The 24793-nt window shown below is 44.8% G+C and overlaps 1 protein-coding gene across 5 annotated transcripts in view; it reads right to left on the bottom strand.

The window, feature by feature from the left end:
- The window catches only part of LOC123761511 (uro-adherence factor A), a 144286-nt gene that overhangs the window by 71316 nt on the left and 48177 nt on the right, over nucleotides 1–24793 (bottom strand). The window contains exon 5 of one of the 5 annotated variants that reach the window (XM_069313941.1): nucleotides 21057–21244. The exons of the other annotated variants lie outside the window; for them this stretch is intronic. Within the exon in view, the coding sequence (XP_069170042.1) occupies nucleotides 21107–21244 (138 nt within the window). The 3' untranslated portion in view covers nucleotides 21057–21106. Of the gene's footprint in view, nucleotides 1–21056; nucleotides 21245–24793 lie in introns of those variants that run through there. 5 annotated transcript variants of the gene reach the window in all.

Raw genomic sequence — 24793 nt, forward strand, 5'->3', positions numbered from 1 at the left:
TGGTTTTCTGGGGGAGCCCCTACGGCTCCCCGGAGCTACATCACAAAAGACAAAAACATGAGGGACTTAGCCGGAGGTGGTCGGCACTCACTCCTCAACTCTAAGTCGAGACAACAAGCTGCAACCGCCGACCCAAAGCGACACAGGCCCAACTAGGCTCAGGAACATTAATGAGGTGACGTGCAGCCAGGACCCTGTTCAACCGCTAAAAACCACATGCCCGAATGTCAGCCCAAGACATGTTACCGAAAATGGCAGTAAGCACAGCCAAGCTTACGAACGTTATGGGCATGGGAATAGACTGCAGGCTGGTTGGACCAAATAACTCTGCGGACAACCTGAGAGACCCAAACCCTGGAACAGGGAAGAAGGGAAACCGGATCAACCCAAAGCACGTCCCCGGCCACAGAGGCTGTGGCGCACAAATTACAGTAGAGAGCCGCCACCGGACACAACACATGATGCGCCTCCGGCCTGACCAACCAAGCATCAACAACCCAAGGACCCTCCAGAATACAAGGTCTCATTCTTCGCCAGGAAAGAAGGAGACGGTTGCAAACAAATAAACCTATCACCTTGACCAAAAGAGCAGAAACCCCTGCGCCGGAGGAGAGCATAAAGCTCCCCTACCCGACCCCCAGAGGCCAATGCCAAGAAAAGAGCTTTGAAAAAACAATCCTGAACCAAAGGGGGCCACAACAAACCAAGGAGAAGACAGATAAGAAAGAACCCGATCCAGGGACCAGGACGGCTCAAGCGATGCATGAGCAGGCCAGAGGTGAAACAACGCCCGAGACAGCTTGCGAAACGAGCAGAAGTAACAACAATACCGAACGCAAGCTGCAGAGGCTCCACCAGCACCGCACAATACGAGGCGACAGTATTCGGCATCTTATGACGGTCCTGCAACAACCACGTGAGAAAGGACAAAACAACCGCTACAAAAAGCGCAGTATACCCACGAAGAAACGAAAAGAGTAAGGAAGGACTGCCAGGAAACCCCATACCACCACCGAGACGAAGCACGCAGGTGGGACACCATCAATGAAGCTACCTGATCACCAAACATATGGTGATGGACTCAGGTCAAAATTACCAGACGCGAAGACTCAAGGAAAAGACCAAACCAGCCCCGTAACGGACCGGACTGAGCATCTGAAAGAGGCAGAGCTGTGGGAAAACCCCCTGGGTGCAGACACTGAGTAAGCAGCACCTGAAACCAAGGCTGTCAGGGGAACCCAGATGGAACGTCCACCAGGGCACCAGGAACCCGAACCCGGCGAGTCGGTGAAAAACTAACCCTAGCGAGCAGACATGCCCCGACCGGAAGAAACCCCCTCGGGACCCTCAAAGGACCAACAAGTCCGATAACGGACGAAAACGAGAAGAAGCCACTTGCAGAAACTGCTCAACCGCAGACTCCGCAAACAGCAAGGACAAAATGGCGACGAAAACTTAAGAGCCAGGGGCCCAGGCAGAGTCCAACGAGGAAACGAGCACCACTAGCCGAAGTGGTGCGAAAACAGCGAAAACAGTGACACCTCATCCCGCAGGATCAGTGCAACCAGCTCCAGCAGGGCAGAATGAAGTATGCGCCACCAATTAATGTTGAGGAGAACCAATTAGGGCGTGTACTGCACTTAAATACAAAAATTTCATATGGAAAATTAACAATTAAAAATAGGCCATTGCTCCTCATGCCTCTCTGAGGGGAAGGGGGCCAGGTTCTGGCTTGTGGTCCCCGGTAGGCCTAGATCTCCATTCACACTGACTGATGTCAAAGTCTAATAATATAGACAGTATATCAGCCTGTATAGCTCCTGGGAGCCAAAGGGGCTTCCTCCAGAAAAGGCACAGATCTGGGCTTAAATTCTTTGTTCTGTGTGACTGTAAAACAGGAGTGGTCACGAACATGATTTTATTTACCAGTAGTGACACTGACATTTAAAATAATGATCCTCACAGTTTCTCAGAAAGTGAGGTGAAAATTGAATACACCACTGTTTAACAAGTCACATTTTATATCAGACAATTACTACAAAAGTTCCTTGCTAATTAGGTTCCTGCTGGAACATAGAGGTGGAGTGTGTGACACAGTAAAACCACAAAAGAGGGGAAATGGCAATGTAGTAGTAGTAGTAGTAGTAGTAGGCATGTAGCCATCTGGTAGAAGGTATGACCAAAAATATTGTAGGTGAATGCCAAATGCAAAAGTGTGACAATATACCTGCAGTACGATGGAAAGACAGACATGAAATAAATATGCTAACAACCATTCATACTAGTAGAATGGTAGAGAATGACAAAGTCAACAGAAATAAAGCAGAAATGTATAAACCAGACTGTCATGGACTATAACAAAAATATGCACTTAGTTGATAAGCAAGACATGATGGTTGGTGCTGTTAAATGTGTACATAAAACCGAGAAGTAGACAAAGAAAGTGTTTTTTCACCTTATTGAGGAAACCATGCTAAACAGTCATAATATGTATACTGTATGGTGAAACAAAGCAATAAACCATTCATGTGTATGTTTAGTCTTGCTGTTTTGACAAAATTACTAACTACATTCAGCAAAGACATTCAAGTTTCATACAGAGGGATTCTTGCCCCAATATTGCCTCGTGCTGCTGCAGACAGACTGGCATTCAAAGATGGTTTTTTGCAACACAAAATAGAGTTCCTACCACCTTCGGGAAACCGGGCAAAAGGCTAACGCGAGTGTTATGTTTGTAAAGAAAACCAAAGTTATGCAAGATGTTACAAGTAAGTAAGTAAGTAATTATCAAAAGAAGGCACCAAACCGGGAAGGCTATGTAGCACCATCAAAGACGCAAAATAATCAGAGGGCGCTAAATATCACCAAGGATGCCAATACGAGAACAAAAACGCATAAGGCGAACGATATCAAAAGTATCCGAGTCACCAAGAATTCTATCGAGGGACAGGTGACCGCGAGGGGCGGTCGGAAAGCAAGACATACGCTCGTCCTGGAAGTCAGGACATTCAAGAAGGACATGCACGACCGTAAGAGGGACAATGCAACTAGGACAATAAGGAGCAGGGCGGCGCTCCATCAAGTGACCATGGGTTAAGCGAGTATGGCCAATACGTAACCTCGCCAGAGCTGTTTCCCACCGCCGGTTACGGTGGAAGGAGGACTGCCACGAGGAAACACAACATTTAAGAGTACGTAGCTTGTTACCAGTAACAGACAACCAAGAAGCCTGCCAACGGGTAAGGACTGAGGAATGGATAACCGGGTAAAAGTCGGAATACGGAATGCCCTTACGAGAGATGGGACAAGAGCGGACAGCTTCCTTGGCGGCAGCATCCGCACGCTCATTTAAAGACACACCAATATGGCTGGGAACCCAACAAAACTCAACCGACTTAAATTTACTGTGAACGAGAAACAGCCAATGCTGGATCTCGACAACCACTGGATGAACTGGATTAAAGGACCCGAGAGCCATGAGGGCACTACGAAAGTCAACAACAACTACAAAGGAAGACTGACAACGAGAAAGTAGGAGACGAAGAGCATAGAGAATAGCATAAAGTTCTGCTGTAAAGATGCTAGTCTCCGGAGGCAAGCGACACATATAAGTGCGATCAGGAAAAACAACAGAGTAGCCAACACCGTCCGCTGACTTAGACCCATCGGTGAAGACAGAAACGGAGCGGGAGTGAGAAGAAAAGTGCTCGAGGAAAAGGCGTTGTAGAACCCTAGGAGGGGTAAAAGCTTTAGTGATACGGGTCAAGGATGTACAAAACCGCAGAAGAGGGACCCTCCACGGGGGCAAAGAAGGAACAACACGAGGAGAAACATCAGAAATACGAACGGAAAGAGAATCCTGCAGGCGAGATAACCGGACAGAAAGAGGGAGGTGGTGAAGAGGAACAGGAACCGCAGGAGGGGTAAAAGTTAAAGCACGACAGAGGCGAGAGGAAGGATGTTGCAAGGACCGCGCAAGATAGCGAAGACAGTAGCGATCACGGCGGTCCTGGAGAGACAGGAAGCCAGTGTCAACATACAAGCTAAGGACGGGAGTCGAACGAAAGGCACCAGAACTGAGGCGCAACCCAGTATGGTGCAAAGCATCAAGACGGCGAAGAGTAGAAGGAGAAGCAGACGAGTAAGCAGGGCAACCATAATCGAGCTTAGACAGGACGAGAGAGGAATGTAAAGCAAGGAGAGTGCACCTATCTGCCCCCCAAGAAGTATGGGACAAGACCCGAAGGAGGGTAAGGGCCTTAGAGCACTCAACACGGAGGTAAGAGATATGGGGAGACCAAGACAAACGAGTATCAAGGAATAACCCCAAAAGCTTCGCGGAATCTTTGTATTCAAGGGGATGACCATAAAGTGACAAAGAGGGACGAAGAACAACCCGTTTCCGCGTAAATGTCATGGCACAAGTCTTAGAAGTAGAGAACTTGAAGCCATGATCAGTGGCCCAAGACGACATGGCATCAATTGCAAGTTGAAGCCGGCGTTGAAGGAGAGGCGAATCATCACCCTGACAACAAAGGGTAAGATCATCGACATAGAGAGCGGAGAAGACACCAGAAGGAAGAGAGGAAAGAAGACCATTGAGGGCAACCAGAAAAAGAGTAGTGCTCAGAACACTACCCTGGGGCACACCTTCGTATTGCTGAAAAGAGGGAGAGAGAGCGGTACCAAGGCGCACCCGAAAGGAACGACGAGAGAGGAAGCTGCGGAGAAAGAGAGGGAGATGACCACGAAGGCCAAAAGAATGAAGTTGAGATAGGATATGATAACGCCAAGTGGTGTCGTAAGCCTTTTCCAGGTCAAAAAGGACGGCAACAACGGAGGTCTTCGCAGCAAAAGCAGTACGAATATAGACCTCCAAGTTCACCAGGACATCTGTCGTGCTGCGGCACTTGCAGAAACCAAATTGAGAAGGGGAGAGGAGGTGATGGTGTTCCAGGAACCACATCAGACGAACGTTAACCATACGTTCAAAGAGTTTGCAAACACAACTCGTGAGAGCAATAGGGCGAATGTCCTTAGGGGAAGTACCCAGAGACCCCGGTTTGCGAACAGGGAGGACAACGGCATCGAGCCAGTCCTCAGGGACTGACGACGACTCCCAGATCCGATTATACAGACTACAAGATGTTACAAACATGGTGCAGTAATTACCTAAGTGTAATTACCTAAGTGTAGTTACAGGATGAGAGCTACGCTCGTGGTGTCCCGTCTTCCCAGCACTCTTTGTCATATAACGCTTTGAAACTACTGACGGTCTTGGCCTCCACCACCACCTCACTTAACTTGTTCCAACCGTCTACCACTCTATTTGCGAAGGTGAATTTTCTTATATTTCTTCGGCATCTGTGTTTAGCTAGTTTAAATCTATGACCTCTTGTTCTTGAAGTGCCAGGTCTCGGGAAATCTTCCCTGTCGATTTTATCAATTCCTGTTACTATTTTGTATGTAGTGATCATATCACCTCTTTTTCTTCTGTCTTCTAGTTTTGGCATGTCTAATGCTTCCAACCTCTCCTCGTAGCTCTTGCCCTTCAGTTCTGGGAGCCACTTCGTAGCATGTCTTTGCACCTTTTCCAGTTTGTTGATGTGCTTCTTAAGATATGGGCACCACACAACAACTGCATATTCTAGCTTTGGCCTAACAAAAGTCATGAACAATTTCTTTAGTATATCGCCATCCATGTATTTAAATGCAATTCTGAAGTTAGAAAGCATCGCATAGGCTCCTTGCACAATATTCTTTATGTGGTCCTCAGGCGATAGTTTTCTATCTAGAACCACCCCTAGATCTCTTTCTTTATCAGAATTTTTTAAAGATTTCTCACATAATATATAGGTTGTATGGGGTCTATGTTCTCCTATTCCACATTCCATAACATGACATTTATTAACATTAAATTCCATTTGCCAGGTGGTGCTCCATATACTTATTTTGTCCAGGTCTTCTTGAAGGGCATGACAATCATCTAAATTTCTTATCCTTCCTATTATCTTAGCATCATCAGCAAACATGTTCATATAATTTTGTATACCAACTGGTAGATCATTTATGTACACAATAAACATCACTGGTGCAAGAACTGAACCCTGTGGTACTCCACTTGTGACATTTCTCCATTCCGATACATTGCCTCTGATTACTGCCCTCATTTTTTATCAGTCAGAAAATTTTTCATCCATGATAGAAGCTTACCTGTCACCCCTCCAATATTTTCCAGTTTCCAGAACAACCTCTTATGTGGAACTCGGTCGAAAGCTTTTTTTAGGTCCAGATAGATGCAATCAACCCAACCATCTCTTTCCTGTAATATCTCTGTGGCTCGATCATAGAAACTGAGTAAATTTGATACACAGGATCTTCCAGATCGAAAACCGTACTGTGTGTGTGTGTGTGTGTGTGTGTGTGTGTGTGCGCGCGTGTGTGTGTGTGGGGCACTGCCCTGTATTATGTGACTTGCTTCACTATCACACCTTCTACAGCTACTGAGTGCTACAGATTTGAGCATAAAAATGTAAATAATGAGTGAGCGTATATAAATGCAGAATATTATTATTTGTTATGTAATTTACTGTAAAACAAGACATATTTGTGCGTACACTCAGTGACACATATTAGTGTGAGTAGCGATGTTCCACACATTTTATTTTATTAGAATATCAGTGACACAACACTGAACAATTTGTGTAAAAAATCTTTAACAAAATATGCAAAAATAAGAAGTAAACAAGAAATTTATTTGCTGTAACTCCTAGTATTTGAGCAAGCCACGCGACCTACCTAGGACCCTCACTGCCTGAACGAGCACATCCTGCTGACATCGTAGGCACATTTGCCAGCCCTGCTACAGCCATGGTAATTGCATTTGTACTTTTCTTTATTTTTCCTTCTTACCAGAGAGGTCTAAAAATGACCATGTTCGTAATTTTTTGTACCACAACAAGCATAATTTGAATTTCCACACACATGCTATGAATTAAAAATATAACTTAAAACAAATTTAGCTTATGTTGTTGTAGTTCGTTTTATTGTTTGATATTGTAGAAATGTGTATTATCAAAGCACCATCTTGAAATGTGTAGTTATTGAACATTTACATAACCTAATCTCCAGTTATCAGAATTTCTGTTCGGTTATTGCAAAGTTTTGCCAGAATTATCAGGATGCAATTTGGCTGGATAACCCAAATATTCGGTTCAAAAAACTTCGGATCACCCAGCTCATACAGAATGTCAGGGAAACATCCCAGCATCTTGGCTCTGTCTCCAAAAGATGTTTAGAGCCTGTGATGTTGTTTTTTTGCAATTCTTGATAAATGTAGAAATAGAAATATAAAATATAGAATATAGTTATATGTTGTAAGTTTTAATAAACATTGCTTGGCATTCGTACTCGAATATGTGAAAGTTGTAGGTCAATGTGTGTTGAAAAAAGTCAAGAAACTAATCCCCTACAAAAACAAATATAGGGATAAGGATAATGTGTTAATAGGTATAATAAGCATACAGGTACTTTAAAAAAGTGATAAGGCCCACATTTGGTCCCCTTCACATAAAGAGACAAAAATATAGTTTGAAATCTGTAAATTTTTTGTAAAAGAAATAAAATAAAAGTCACAATTTCTGCCACCTGTAACTGGTTAACTTATTGACCAATTTTGTCCCCCCTTCAAATACATAGTGACGGGTATGCATTCCCCAAGATGTAGAAGCTAGAACAAAATCTATTATTAACCCTTAGTGTTGCTCAGGGCTAATTAGCAATTGTCACCCACAGGTGCAATTGCACCTGTGGGTGCAATTGCAATCCCCCCAAAAAATCCCCCCTGTGGGTGCAATTGCAATCCCCCCCCAAAAATATATATATATTTTTCTACTAAACCTGTTAATTTGTGTTCTCTGATCATGGGAAAAATAATACAAAAATCGTAAGTGGCATATATTGCCCGCTATAGGGCGGGGAAATCTGGCCAAAAACAGGCGCTGACTCAGCGTGCGTCCCCAGGCGGTCTGTTGCTCCCAGCTGTCAGGCAGGAGTGGCCACAAAGAGATAATTACCTAATTATTTCAATGTTTCTGATTGATTTTTCGTAGTTTTTTTTGCTGTAATATTATTCAATAGTGTGTAGTGTGATATATTTATATAATAAAATGAGTGAATTATCACTGTACTCAAAATTATGGTGTGCATATTGTTGATTCAATTATTATGTTCATCAAACAGTGAACAAATACTTTGTTGGCTATTACACTATATACAATGATTATATATAAGTATTTGCATGTTTTGTTCACCATAACGAACCACTAAGTTGGTATTATGAGTCAAAAAGCAACGAGGGGTGACCACCATACACCAGCCAGCCACTCGCTGCCACTCACTCCCTCAACACCTCACTTGCCCACATTCTCCTCCCACCATACTGTTTTTTATTTTATTCACTCTATACAGACGTTATATATAAGTATCTACATTCGTGTTCACCATAACGAACCACTAAGTTGGTATGCTGAGTGGCACTGGCAGTGGCAGACAGTGGCAGCCCGCCACTGTGTCACTTCCTTCCTCCCTCACCTGACTTGCCACCATTCTCCTCCCACCATACTGTTTTTGCTTTTATATACAGACGTTATATATAAGTATCTGCATGTTTTGTTCACCATAGCGAACAACTAGGCTGGTATAGTGAGTCCAGACAGTAAAAGGTGGTCAGCATACAACGCTACCTCCATCCCCACCAAGATTACTCATCCCACTACAGAGCTAATTATCACAACAATCCTGCTATTATCAGAATCCTGGTCATTTTTATCACAGTCTGGGGTCTTCTGTAATACTATCATCACTAAATAATAGCATGTACAGTACATATATATTATGGCATTTTTAGGCGATGTTGTGGTCACAAGCTGAACAGCAGTGCTGTGAGCTCATGCTACGTGCGTCAGCCTTGGTGGCTCAATCACTACTGAGGCCCTAACACCCGGGAATGTGGCCCATGATTTTTTTTTTTACATGGCGTCTGTTTACAAGAGCCCTGATGAAGGTGTGGTGAACCTCGTGTATCCGTGGGCCATTTAAATCTTGCGTAGTACTACCTGCGCAATTTATTGCAAGTTACTCAACCCTGCATATGACATGTTGCTCAGTTTAAAGGTTAACAAAGGAGAAAAAAAAATCTCCCCTTCCCCCCCCCCCAAAAAAAAACAGCATTGAATGTAATGAAACGCTATTTTCTAGGCGCGACCCGGAGGCTCCCTGGAGCTTACTTGGCTGATATGCTAATGTCAGACTTTGGCATCAGTCATGTGTATGTAGCTCTATGGGCCTACCAGGGACCACGAGCCAGAACCTGGCCCCTTCAGAGAGACATTGGGACCAATGGCCCATAGAAACCCCCGTGTGGTTGTAAGCCTTCTATGTCTGCCATTGACCGGGTCAGGCACCCAGAAAGGTAAGCATCCCAAAACAAACTCCTATTCTGGTGAAAATTTTGCTACCAAAAGCCAAACAAGTGGATAGAACTCCCCTAAAAGAAACGAGCAAACGAGCATGACGTCACATGTAGCCGCACTGCTGTCTGCGCAGGTCCCCCCCTTCTCGGGAGGGAAAAGGGGGAGCCCCAGACCCCCGCTCCGGCTATCCACCCTTCAGTTCTGAGGCTGGATGTCAAAACACATGAAAAAAACACCGACCGGATGGAGGGAGGGAGGGATGCCGGAGAGCCTCCGGGTCTCATCCAGAAAATGGTGTTTCATTACATTCAATGCTGGTTTTCTGGGGAAGCCCCTTCGGCTCCCCAGAGCTAACTACCTACAGAGGAAAAATTAGAGGGACTTACCCGGGAGGCGGTCGCTGCTCACTCCTCAACTCAAAGTCGAGACAACTGGCTGCAACCGCTGACCCAACGTGACACAGGCCCGCTGGGCCCAGGAACGTTCACGAGATAATGAGCAGCCAGGACCCTGTTCGACCGCCAAAATCTCGGCGCCTGAATGTTAGCCCAGGACATGTTGCCAAAACGGCGGCAGAGCTGCAAACATGCGAACGTCACGGGCACGGGGATAGATCGCAGGCTGGCTAGCCCCAATAATCCTGCAGACGACTTGAGAGGCCCACACTCGCAAAAAGGGAAGAACGGAAACCGGATCAACCCAAAGCATGTCCCTGGACTCAGAAGCCATGGCGCGCAAATAACGGTGGAGGGCCGCAACCGGACACAAAATATGATGCACCCCCAGCCTAATCAACCAAGCATCAACAACCCAAGAACCCCTCCGGAAAGCAGCAGTCTCATTCTTTGCCAGAGAAGAAGGAGATGGCTGCAGACGAACAAATCTATCGCCACGACTGAAGGAGCAGAAACCCCTGCACCGGAGAAGAGCATGAAGCTCACCTACCTGACCCCCCAGAAGCTAATGCCAACAGGAAAAGAGCCTTCGAGAAACAATCCTGAACCGAAGGGGCCACAAGAAACCGAGAAAAAAGAAAAGAGAGCACTCTGTCCAAAGACCAGGACGGCTCAGGCGGCGCATAAGCAGGCCGGAGGTGAAACAGCGCACGAGACAGCTTGTGAAACGGCGCAGAGGTAACATCAATACCGAAAGAAAGCTGAAGCGGCTCCTCCAGCGCCGCACGATACGAGGCGACAGTGTTAGGCATAAGATGATGGTCCTGGAACAACCAAGAGAGAAAGGACAACACAACCCTAACAGAAAGCGAGGTACAACGACGAAGACGCAAAGAGAACTGGAAGGACTGCCAGGAAACTTCATACTGCTGCCAAGACGAAGCCCGCAGGTGTGACACTAACAAGGAAGCCACCTGATCACCATAGAGATGATGATAAACTCGAGTCAAAAACACCATACGTGAAGACTCGAAGAGAAGATCGAACCAACCACGTAACGTACCGGTCTGATCTGCTGGAAGAGGCGGAGCCGTGGGAAAACCTCCAGATTCGGATACCAGGCAACCAGCGCCTGAAACCAAGGCTGGGCCGGCCACCACGGGACCAAAAGGACTACTCTCCCCCCCCAGGTAAATCTCCAAGCGAGTCAGGATCTGGAGCAACAACTGAACCTGGGAAAAGAGGTACAGGAACCCCCACCTCGACCAGTCCTACCGAAAGGCATTGACCCCGACAGCCCTGCAGTTGGGGAAAGATGGCACATACAGGGGGAAGGCGCCACAACCACGCCGACACGAAGAGGTCCACCTCGGGGCACCCGAACGCCTGGCAAAGCCAATGAAAGGAGTCAGCGTTGACCATCCATTCCGTGGAAAGGGGAACAGAACGCGACAGGCCGGCGGCCAAGACATTGGCATTTCCCGCACGTGAACAGCCAGGAGAGCTAATCTCGAGAACTCAGCAAACGAGTCACCCAAAGCGACCAGCGCCACAGAGCCAAGGACCACATCGAACCCCCCCCCCCCCCGGTTCAGGCAATGAACCACAGGGGAGCAGTCCAAATGGAGCCGGATCATCGATCCACGGGCGACCCAAACCCTTCGAAGAGCAAACCACACCGCCGCTAAGTCCCGCACCGTGCTGTGGGCTAGACAGAAGGACGGACCACACCGCCGCTAAGTCCCGCACCATGCTGTGGGCTAGACAGAAGGACGGACCCCACCATCCCTGGCCGGCCGGGTGAGCACTGGTCATAAAGCCCCAGCCGAGAGACGACGAGTCCGTAAACACATCGAGCGAGGGCTCGGGATGGTGCCAAGGCACTGAACCCCGAAAAACAGGAAGAGGAAGCCGGCGATGAAGCAGCTGATGTAAGGCCCCCGGGGTCCGAACCCAGTGATCACGAGAGAGATGGAAGGGACATCCCCGAAGGAACCAGAACAGCCGACGAAGCCAAACCCGACTCGGCGGGTAAACCATCACGAAGTTCAGGCTCCCACACAGACTCTCGAGCAACCGCCCAGTGACCCAGGAGCCCTCCAAAAACAGGCACATGCGCGACCGCAGCAGAAGGAGATACTCCGGAGGAAGAGACAAGGAAGCGGCCCCACAACATAACCAAGCCAGTCCATGAACCCGGATGAATCGGGACGTGCCAATAAGCGTCCCGAAGGTCCAGGGACACCATCCAAGGGCCCGGCACCTACAGGAGCCAAACCTGGGACAGCGTCCGAAAGTGGGGGCAATGAACCCAGGGAGTTCAGATGAGACAAGCCCAGAATTAACCTCAGGTTCACACAGTCCCGTTTCGGCACTGGGAGCAGACGAGAGACCCATCTAAGGGATGACATCGTTTCGACGATGCCCAAGAGCACCCACTCCAGGACAACTTGACGGAGCGCAGGGGAAGAGGCCTGCCCTGCCAGCCCCAAACACCCCGAAGGAGGAGGGGCCACCCAACGCCACCGCAGGCTGAAGGAAACGACCCGAAACGCCCACAAATCATGGGACCAGGCATGTGCGAACAGCGCAAGCCTTCCCCCCCCCCCCCATCACCGCACCGCGAAAGGGCCGGCGCCCTTTACGAGACCCAGAGCCTCGCACAGCGAACACCGCGCCGACCAGACGAAGGCGGGTCCGAACCCAAAACTAGCACCTGTGGCCTACCACGACGAGCGGCGGAACCCCAAACCCTGACACGACCCCTCCGGGAAAGCAACCCCCCCCCCCCCCCCGAGGGGGTCCTTTCCTGAAGGACTTGGTTCTCCCGGGATCCCCCGGAGAACCAACAATTCCGACTTTGGATGGGAACTGGCCGAAGCAGCCTGAATATACTGCGCCCACGGCCGAAGGTGCAAAAGGAAGAGGATAAAAAGGCGAAGACAACCTAAGAACCAGGGCCCAGGCAGAATCCTGAGAGGAGGCAAGCACCACCTGCCGACACGCAAGCCAGGAAGCATAAAACAGTCAAACCGCATCCTGCAAGATCGACGCAAAGAGCTTCAACAAGGCAGACGACGAGCGAGCCACTGAGCCCAAGACACCAGACCCAGGAACGGCCCCAAGCGTCCCCACATCCTCCGCATGCCAGTCAGAAGACAGCTCCAGGAGAGAAAAGAAACACAAGATCGAAGCCAAGAGGCCACGGGCGCACAAGTCCTCAGCAACCTGCGCTGCCGAAAGAGAGGGAACCTGCACATGGAGCTGCAGCACGCTTATATCCTGGGGAAGGGCCGGGGTAAACAAACACTCATTGAGGTGCTCAAGGTCGTCCCGCAGGAAAACCTGAACCACCGTCGAAGCCTCGCACCACTCAAGCATGCGGGAACGACAGAAGGAATGCCAGGCCTCCAAAGCAAAAACAGGACAATCCGCCAGCAAAGACGACGCCGGAAATTCGTAATGGACCCAGAAAGGGAACAACGGCTCAAACCTGAAAGAAGACGGATCAATAAGCGAGGCATAATCCAGGTCGAACAGGAGGTAAGCTACTAGGGCCGCCCGCACCGCAGACGGTAGGATGCGGTAAGCCGAAAACCTTCGGAAGGACGGAACCGAACCTGGGGAGGGGTAGACACAAAATCCAACTCGTACGCAGAGGGATGGGAAAAAAGAACCTCCCTTCTTGTAACAATAAGCCCCGCTCAGAGGGTAAAAAAACCCAGGCGGGGTCCAGCAGGCCACAAGGCCCCCAAGTCAGCCCATCCCCTGCCCCAGGATCCTCCTCCGCAGGATCCAGGGCCAAGTCATCCCCCAGAGCACCGGCCCCTAAAAAAAAGGCCGGTGTAGCCAAGTAAGCCAGACGGAAGGGGGCCCACTGGTCAATCCAGTGACAACACCACTGGCTTCAGCAGGGAGATCAAACTCAAATGCCTCCGTCGCCACAACGGAAGAGGCATCCCCCGAGACAGCCCGAGTCTCAAGACAATCTAAACCCCTACCCTGACTCCGAAACCCTCAGATGTTTCGGGGCAGGAAGCAGGGGAGGAGGACCAGAATGAACCACAGGAGAGGAAGGATGAGGGGGTGCGGACTGAACCAAGGTCGAAGCGAGTCCCAGCCCCCAAGTCCCTGAGCAGTCCCTGAGCAGTCCCCATATGCAAAATAGGACAGCCTCGGGACATCCAGGTGGGCAACCAACCTAGTGCGCTGCAACAGCTTAAAGCGCTCATGCAATGCCTGCGCCGCCTGTACCCATAGAGCATCATCAGTAGATTGGGTAAACCGAGTCACTAGCAAGCAACAAAACTCACAGGACTCCGAGTTGAAAGTGTCACTGACCCAACAGGCTGCATGATGGAAGCAAAAACAGTGAGGGTCACCCTGAGACAAGGGGACCGAGCAACCCTCGAACTCGCACGTAGTGAGGGGGGGACTACAGGGACACATCCATCGGACCCACGCATCTCCTAGGGGTTTCCCAGGGTCCCGAGACGGAACTTATGCTCAGGGAATCCCAGGCAGGGTACTGCTAACCGGCGCCCAAAACTACCAAGCAACTTACAAAAGCTGAACCTCAGAGACGTGTCCACCTAGCAGGGGGCACCACCAGAAGAACCGTGCTCTGGCCACAAGCAAAAATGGGGAAAGCAAGGCAGAAACCCCCACAAGGTAAAAAGAAACACAAAACCCCGCAAGAGGACAACTTACCCCAAGGAACAGAGCCGTTTAAATCTATGACCTCTTGTTCTTAGATTTAAACTAGCTAAACACAGATGCCGAAGAAATGTAAGAAAATTCACTTTCGACAAACAGAGTGGTAGACGGTTGGAACAAGTTAGGCAAGAAGGTGGTGGAGGCCAAGACCGTCAGTAGTTTCAAAGTGTCATATGACAAAGAGTGCTGGGAAGACGGGACACCACGAGCGTAGCTCTCATCCTGTAACTACACTTGGGTAATTACACTTAGGTAATTACCTAGGGATGAGAACCCTAGGCGCATGCAGCCCGAGTACTGTAGAATAACTCCTGGCTCTCGCACCCCCTGGAAAACAGCACCACACTCAGAGCACAGTGCTGGAATCACTGGAGCCATTGCACATGACCTCCGCCTCTAACATCAGCCTTAGAACTGACGGGTGGATCGCCGGCGCGGGGATCTGGGGCTCCCCCTTCCCCCTCCCGGGGAGGGAGGAGCTGCGCAGACAGCTGCGCAGACAGCGGCGCAGCGACGTGTGACGTCATGCTCGTTTGCTGGTTTCTTTTAGGCGAGTTCTGTCCACTTGTTCAGCTTTTTGTAGCAAAATTTTCATCAGAATAGGGGTTTGTTTTAGGATGCTTCCAACCACACGGGGGTTTCTATAGGCCATTGCTCTCCATGCCTCTCTGAGGGGGCCCGGTTCTGGCTCGTGGTCCCCAGTAGGCCCAAAGAACTCCATACACATGACTGATGCCAAAGTCTGACATTAGCATATCAGCCAAGTAAGCTCCGGGGAGTCGAAGGGGCTCCCCCCACAAAAAAATTATTGAATATTTGTGAAACTAACAGATATTGGCATTGGGAAATATATTTATATGATATATAACAAAATATAGCATGACAACATACTTACTCATTATTATTTGTTATTATGCATTACTCAGTAATGCTAGAAAGGCACCAGCTGCATATCCACTTTGTGGACACTTCTTATTACTACTGTACTACTCTTCTTTGTGCGTCGGACAAGTGCTTGCATCTCTTTATTTATGCATTATCTCTCAGTTCCAGTTAATAAGAGCTGTTCTTATAATCAGAACTTTTTTTTTTTAAATATTCATATAAAATCCATTTCCTAAAATATTGGGATGAAATTTTCACGACGTTGTTGCCAAATAACGTGAGATTTGTATAACATTTTCAAGTAATTTTGATTAAATTTTAATATTTTTTTAACTCCTGGCCCTCTTAAGTGTGTTTGTAAAGCACTGTGTGTAGGTGGTGTCTTGTGTTATTTTGGTTCATTCACCTACTTAAGAGTAACTGTAACACATGGTCTATATTCCACCAACCTTGGTCCCCTTTAGTATGTAATGAATGGTATATAAAGTCTAACTTTTGTTGTTATTAATGTAAATGTTTCTCTTAGTTAAAATACCAGTCTGTTTTATTTGTGTTAATTTTTATGTTTCATTTGTAAGGGTTTGAGAGAATAATAAACTGAATATTAGTAAATGAAACAATTTATTACCTAAGTGTAGTTACAGGATGAGAGCTACGCTCGTAGTTTCCCGTCTTCCCAGCATTCTTTGTCATACAACGCTTTGAAATTACTGACGGTTTTGGCCACCACCACCACCTCACCTAACTTGTTCCAACCGTCTACCAATCTGTTAACAAAAGTGAATTTTTTTATATTTCTCCAGCAGTTTTGTTTCGTTAGTTTACAGGAAAGTGTAAATCTATGACCTCTTGTTCTTGAAGTTCCAGGTCTCAGGAATTCTTCCCTATCAATTTTATCGATTCCTGTCACTATTTTGTACGAAGTTATCATATCGCCTCTTTTTCTTCTATCTTCTAGTTTTGGCATATTTAATGCCTCCAACCTCTCCTCATAGCTCTTGTCCTTCAGTTCTGGGAGCCACTTAGTGGTATGTCTTTGCACATTTCCCAGTTTGTTGATGTGCTTCTTAATTAAGATATGAGCACCATAAAACCGCTGCATAGTCCAGGTTTGGTCTACTAAAGGTTGTAAACAATTTCTTTAGTATTTCACCATCCATGTATTTAAAAGCAATTCTGAAGTTAGAAAGTGTAGCATAGGCTCCTTGCACAATGTTCTTAACCACTTAACTGCGCCAACCGAGTATTCTCGGTCGGTGGGAAACTGCGCCAATCAAGGAAACGCTTTTTGATTTTTCGGTACCAATTCTAAATGTGTACGAAATGGACTCTTAGGACCTCCACTGAGAGGCAGCCATCTTGGAAAAAATTCCCAGAATGCCCTAGGGCTGCTGGCTGGGTTAGTACTTAATGAGCAACCATGGGTGGCGCACGCGCCTCTGGCTCCCAAATACCTGTCCGATGTGGTGTTGAAATATAACGCTCTGTCGGTGAAATTCAAACCTTATTGTTTGAAGAACATAAGGGTCATAATATTGGTGAAGCTAGGCGCAATAAGGACCTAACACAAGATTTTCTGAGACCTGGAACTTTAAGAACAAGAGGTCATAGATATGAACTAGCTAAACACAGATGCCAAAAAAATATAAGAAAATTCACTTTCGCAAACAGAGTGGTAGACGGTTGGAACAAGTTAGGTGAGAAGGTGGTGGAGGCCAAGACCGTCAGTAGTTTCAAAGCGTTATATGACAAAGAGTGCTGGGAAGACGGGACACCACGAGCGTAGCTCTCATCCTGTAACTACACTTAGGTAATTACAAAGGACGGATGCAAGTGATACAGCACCTATGAGGATGATACAGCGAGCGTATCCAGTTGTAGCTCTGAGCATCACCCGTGCAATCCTATGCTATCTCCAATTTATTTAGATGATACATAGATGAACAGTGTTAGTGGCTTTCATGGCGGTGTTTGCCATAGATATTTTCAAGAATACCTGAATCTCTTCCTGACTGACTGACAGACACTCTTTGAGGCAAGCTGAATCTCTTTCTGACTGACGGACACTCTTTGAGGCAAGCTGAATCTCTTCCTGTGTGGGACCATACAAAGCGATCTTTTCAAGACTACCTAACAAATTGATCTTTTCCTATAATCTTTTCAATACTACCTTATGCTTTACAAGCTTGGCTACATACAACCTACAAGTACTAAAGCCAAGGATGTACGTGAGTGCGTTATTTGCAAGCACACAGAATGAAGAAACAGATAGTGAAAATTTATTTGTACCTGGTGCACTGAGAGCAAAGTCGTGCTTTGCACCATGGACTACTTCGTTGATTATTACTCACTTCCATAATACTGAGTGTGTAATACAGTGTGTTACTGTGTAAATAGTGTGTGAAACTGTACATATTGTAATTTTAGTGACTTTTTAACAGGTAATATTGCGACAATAAACATTTATTGTGGACACATTACTAACACATGTATCACAGTTCCATGGAACATTATGAAAGTTCTACTGTATACATATTGTTAAGGACACAAATATGCATCATATAAAAAAAAAAAAAATATATATAACCGCATTGGAAATACATAAAACAAATAATTGAAAATATATTTGTGGCAACACCTGGTGCTTGAATGGCCCGCGCGACCGTGTCTGGGCGATTCACGCACGGGCGACCAGGCCCTGATGACGTCACAGCGCACCTTGTCCACGTCCCCACAGCCAAAGTAAGTGGAATTTGGTATTTATTTTTACAGAGACATGTTCAGGGAAGGGAATTTATCATTCTACAAAGAAAATATAATTTTTTGGGAACACTTTATTTCATGCGCATCGGGGAAATTTCACAATAAACTCAGCGCAGGACGGTGGTTAATGTGGTCCTCAGGTCATAGTTTTCTATCTAAAACAACCCCCTAGATCTATTTCTTTATCAGAATTCTTTAAAGATTTCTCACATAATTTATAGGTTGTGTGGGGTCTATGTTCTCCTACTGCACATTCCATAGCATGGCATTTATTCACATTAAATTCTATTTGCCAAGTGGTGCTCCATATACTTATTTTGTCCTGGTCTTCTTGAAGGGCATGACAATCATCTAAGTTTCTTATCTTCCCTATTATCTCAGCATCATCAGCAAACATGTTCATATAATTCTGTATTCCCTCTGGTAGATCGTTTATGTAGACATTGAACATTACCCGTGCAAGAACTGAACCCTGTGGTACTCCATGTGTGACATTTCTCCAGTCCAATACATTACCCCTGATTACGGCCCTCATTTTTCTCTAAGTTAGAAAATTTTTCATCCATGTTAGAAGCTTATCTGTCACCCTTCCAATATGTTCCAGAACAACCTTTTATGAGGTGCAACACGGGGGGGGGGGGGGGGGCTGGATCAACTCTCTATCCTTTCTTTTAACCCCTTACTCTATACCCATATTCTGATTTATCTTTCTTCAAACCAAGGGACCCCAGAGCTACTAGGGAACAGGCCCGGTTCCGTTTTACATTTGTCTGCTATCCCTTTTTCAAAATTTCTTTCTGCCTCTCTCCTCACTGCCATGTAGTTGTTTCTCGCATCTTTGTATCGCTAGTATGTTTAGGAGTTTGGCCTCTTCCTATACTGATTCCATTTTTGTGTATTGATCTCTGGTATTCTCGCAATTTCTGTGGAACCAATCCTGTTTCCTAGTTCTGCATCTCTGCTTTGGTATAAATTTTTTTGCCTTTATCATATATTTCACAAATCTTGACATACTGTACATCTCATTTACTTCATTTACTAACGGCAAGTCTTTCAAGTCAAATTCCTTCAAGAAATTTCCAAGTTCCCCATAATGTCCTCTCCTGAAATCAGGTTTTTCAACTGCTTCACCCTCCTTAATTTTCTTTCAGATTATAACACATTGCATACTTTATTCCCTAAAAGACATGATCACTTTTACCCAAGGGAGGAAGGTATTGAATGTCAAATATCTCTTCCTCTTTCCTGGTAAATATCAAATCCAGCATGGAGGGAACAGACCCCTTCCCTCATCCTCGTAGCTTGTTTAACATGTTGATACAAAACTGTTTCCAGGATGAGGTTAACAAATCTACAGGTCCAAAAGTCCTCTGTTCTAGCTTCATATGCCTCCCAGTCTATGAATTTCAAGTTGAAGTCGCTGACTACCAACAGTCGTGATCTATCTTTATCGGCTCTCACTATAATTTCTCTCCTTATTGTTATAAAACCCTCTCATTTATTATCCAGCTAATCCTTTGTCCGTGTGTTGCTTGGCAGTGGACTATATGCATTTATGATCATTAGTTTATCATCCTGATTGCAGATCTCTAGTGCTATTATGTCAACTTCTCATGGATTGGCAATCATTGTTTCGTTTACCTTTAGGTGTTCTTTCACAGCACAGCAATGCCACCGCATTGCTGTGCTGTGAAAGCACAGCGCATTGCTGTGCTGTGTGCTGTGCTTGTATCATGCGGTGTTGGCTCTGCCAACACCGCATGATACAAGAGGGCAGTATTTGGTATAAGATGCCAATCACGAAAAAGACCAAGATGGAAAAGAGAGGAAAAAAACCACCTTCTCAGACACCCAAAAACAGCAACGAAGAGAAAGTGACGAAATGAACATGATGAAACCTCATACTGCTGCCTTGAGGAGGACAGCAGGGAAGACACTAACATAGCCACCTGATCACCGTAGAGATGGCAATAAATAAGCGTCAAAAATTCCAGATGCAGAGTGGAGAAGTGAGAAAAAGCGAAGTACTTTACCGGGACAACTCTCTGATAGAGCCAGAGCCATGAAAAAATGCCCAGGTTCAGACACCGAGAAAGCAGCGCTTGAAACCAAGGCTGAGCCAGCCACCAAGGAACCAAAAGCATCACTCGCTGCCTGTAGGACTCCAATCACGCCAGGACCTGTAGCAACAGCCGAACCAAAGGAAACCGGTATATGAACCCCCACCTCAACCAGTCCAGTCAAAAGGCATCCACGGGGAGAGCCTCGCTATCAGGGAACAGCGCCACATACAAAGGAAGGCACTGAGCCCATGCCAACATGAAGAGGTCCCCGTCCGGGCACATGAACATCCTGCAAGGCCACAGGAAAGAGGCAGCATCGATGATTCATCCCGTAGGCCACCAATATACTGCTATTATAGTTAGCAGTATAATCGTCATTACTCACCCTCCATTTTCATTACTTATAAAGTGTTCCTTTATTTTATAAATCATTATTTGCCTTCACTTTCCCCCCGTACTCTGCAAACAAATTTATTCAATATAATTAAAAAGAACTAGAATAAAGCAAATAAGTGGCAAGAAAAAATTAAGTTAGAGAGAGACAATGCTATGCCTTTGTACTGTATGTTCCAATAAGACTGGGGTAACACAAAAATTTGGTATAGTTACTATTAAATGCAGTCTGACTGGATCATTAAAAAAAATATATGCTGCATTATTAATTTTACTGGAGAGATTACATTATTTATAAACATTTTTTAACTGAATTTAAATAAAAAAAATCTCCCATATACTGTATTTCCCTTAATTGCTGAGAGTATATGCATTGCAAAACATTTGCCCATGTTTCTCCAATACCATGACTACCTAACTAAACAATTTGGCGATAATTGTGACCAGAGACCATAATCGAAGAAATAAATGTCATGCACTGTGCCACACTACCTATCACGTGCTGTTTCATGTCACGCAGGCTCAATTTCTCATAGCTCTTCGAAAGGTCATTCACCTGAGAAAACAAATGGCATTTACCTTACGCAGTGGTTAATAATATCCTATACGCTGATTATGATGCAAACAAATATTCCATACGTTCGACCATTAATAAAACTGTAGTGAAACTGCAGCCAAACCCAATTTCTACATAAAATGCAGAGTTCATGTCTTAAATAGTTTAATAAATGAGAATTGTTACAACAGAATAAAAAATAAAATAGATTTAATGTTATATACAATAAACACTTCAATATGGAAATATATAAGAGCAATTCATCATGTCCAATGCTTAGCAGCAATTTTAGTACAGTATTATATCAAGCAAAGTATGGATTTTGAGGCATTTTGAACCTGTTGAAATGCAGCAAATTCAATAATCTTTTACATAATAATCAATCCCAGCAGTACTACATAGTCACGTTCTCTGTTTCCGCCATCCAATGGCTTATTTATTGTTTCTCCTACGAGACATCAATCTTTACTTTCATGAGAAATAGTTAAAAAGAGTAAGATACCAAAATAAAGTTTATATTTAGAAGACATCTCCTGATGCAGCAAAATACCCACAGTATACTACGCACATTTTCAACTGATTTTTCAGGCAGCCCTGTTTACAGGAGTTGTAGCTGATGTGTGGAAAAAGGCTAACATAGTTCCAATCTACAAAAGTGGAAGCAGGGAAGACCCCCCTTAATTATAGACCGGTATCATTGATAAGTGTAATGGTCAAAATATTGGAAAAAGTAATTAAAACTAAATGGGTAGAACACCTGGAGAGAATTTATATAATATCGGACAGACAGTATGGTTTTCGATCTGAAAGATCCTGTGTATCGAATTTACTCAGTTTCTATGATCGAGCAACAGAGACATTACAGGAAAGAGATGGTTGGGTTGACTGCATCTATCTGGACCTAAAAAAGGCTTTTGACAGAGTTCCACATAAGAGGTTGTTCTGGAAACTGGAAAATATTGGAGGGGTGACAGGTAAGCTTCTAACATGGATGAAAAATTTTCTGACTGATAGAAAAATGAGGGCAGTGATCAGAGGCAATGTATCGGACTGGAGAAATGTCACAAGTGGAGTACCACAGGGGTTCAGTTCTTGCACCAGTGATGTTTATTGTCTACATAAATGATCTACCAGTTGGTATACAGAATTATATGAACATGTTTGCTGATGATGCTAAGATAATAGGAAGGATAAGAAACTTAGATGATTGTCATACCCTTCAAGATGACCTGGACAAAATAAGTACAGTATATGGAGCACCACTTGGCAAATGGAATTTAATGTTAATAAATGCCATGTTATGGAATGTGGAATAGGAGAACATAGACCTCACACAACCTATATATTATGTAAGAAATCTTTAAAGAATTCTGATAAAGAAAGAGATCTAGGGGTGGTTCTAGATAGAAAACTATCACCTGAAGACCACATAAAGAATATTGTGCGAGAAGCCTATGCCACGCTTTCTAACTTCAGAATTGCTTTTAAATACATGGATGGCGATATACTAAAGAAATTGTTCACGACTTTTGTTAGGCCAAAGTTAGAATATGCAGCGGTTGTGTGGTGCCCATATCTTAAGAAGCACATCAACAAACTGGAAAAGGTGCAAAGACATGCTACTAAGTGGTTCCCAGAACTGAAGGGCAAGAGCTAGGAGGAGAGGTTAGAGGCATTAAATATGCCAAAACTAGAAGACAGAAGAAAAAGAGGTGATATGATCACTACATACAAAATAGTAACAGGAATTGATAAAATCAATAGGGAAGATTTCCTGAGACCTGGAACTTTAAGAACAAAAGGTCATAGATTTAAACTAGCTAAACACAGATGCCGAAGAAATATAAGAAAATTCACTTTCGCAAACAGAGTGGTAGACGGTTGGAACAAGTTAGGTGAGAAGGTGGTGGAGGCCAAGACTGTCAGTAGTTTCGAAGCGTTGTATGACAAAGAGTGCTGGGAAGACGGGACACCACGAGCGTAGCTCTCATCCTGTAACTACACTTAGGTAATTACACTTAGGTAATTATATAGCTATTATTATTACAAACACTGCTATTATTATGAGATGTCTGTCACTAAATCATGAATACGATTAATTTTCTACAAGAATACTTTCTAAAGGAACATGAGGTCACGCTGCACGATGCACAGATGCATGAAACCTCGGCTGTGTGCTATGAATGTCTGCCTCCTCCTTTGAACATCATAACTAGCATTGTGTTCACTGTTATCTGAACCTTGTACACAATTTTTTTACAGTCAGGCTCATCACAAAGTACCTGGAATTACTTATTTTATTCAGCATTGTTAAGTGGTGCTGTGGCCCCCAACCTGCACAGCTGTTTGCTGCTGCCATGTGAGCCAGCTTTGGTCGCTCTGGCACTCCTGAGGCTCTCGGAACCAGGGGGATACGTAGACAAATTTTTTTGTTTTTTTTCAAGATACTGTCTGTTTACTGCAGTCCTGAGGAAAAGGATATGAGCCCCGTGTACAAGCAGGAGTTTTGAATCTTACGACATACAGTACGGTACTGACAAATGTTGTATGTTGGGCAGCACACACCCTTTACCCATGATAAACAGTAGAGTGGTTAAGATCAAAATTATGTTGTTTTTTTTTGCAAATTTCAACATTTTAGCTGGTTTGAAGCTGTTTTATGCATACATCTAATTTCATGAAAAAATATGAAAAATTAATACTTTACAGCATGTAGGTATGCCTGTGTGTCCATTATTTTTCTCACATGTGCAAGCCGGGGACGCAGGTCGCATCCCTGGTTAAAATATATTTATTAAAATTCAAATTTTTATCTGATCATTCTGGAACTGGTTTCAAAATGTTAGATTGCACACAATTTGATACCATAATGACAACGTACCCTGACAAATTAAATTAGCAAAAAAAAAAAAAAAAAAAAAAAAAAAAAATATTTAAATACTTGCTAAAATTCTATTTATTGTTCTATTATTATGGGACTAGTTTTAACATGCGCTCCTTTAGATTGTGAACAATTTGATATAAAAATGAACGATGTAGATTGAAAATTGTTGTGAGAACACTGGAAAGATTATAAATATTTTTGTGGTGATGAGCGTCCAAAATATCTCCAGATACAGGTATTTATTTTGAGCGTCCAAATATTTATATTTGTTAAAATTCCATTTATTGTTCTATTATTATTATGGGACTAGTTTTAAAATGCACGCCTTTATATTGCAAACAATTTCATACCAAAATGAAAGATGTAACACGAAAATTGATGTTATCAAACTGAAAAGAGTATACACATTAGGTTGCGGATGTGCCAATTGGTGCTCGCTCACGGATAACGGTTGTCCAACTTTAGGCTTTGCTGTGGGGGGGGGGGGTCGCTGTAGGGGAATTCTATTGTGAATACAATGATACCGAAAGGAACAATGTAGCACGAGAATTAATGTGAGAAAACTGAAACGAGTACTGTATACACATTTTACTGCTTTTATGTGCTCACGAGTAATGTTCGGCTGACTTTCGGTTTTGCTGTGGGGGGTCGCACCGGGCATTTGG

The sequence above is a fragment of the Procambarus clarkii genome, chromosome 7 (assembly GCF_040958095.1).
Source record: "Procambarus clarkii isolate CNS0578487 chromosome 7, FALCON_Pclarkii_2.0, whole genome shotgun sequence".
In the NCBI taxonomy this organism is placed as follows: Eukaryota; Metazoa; Arthropoda; class Malacostraca; order Decapoda; family Cambaridae; genus Procambarus; species Procambarus clarkii.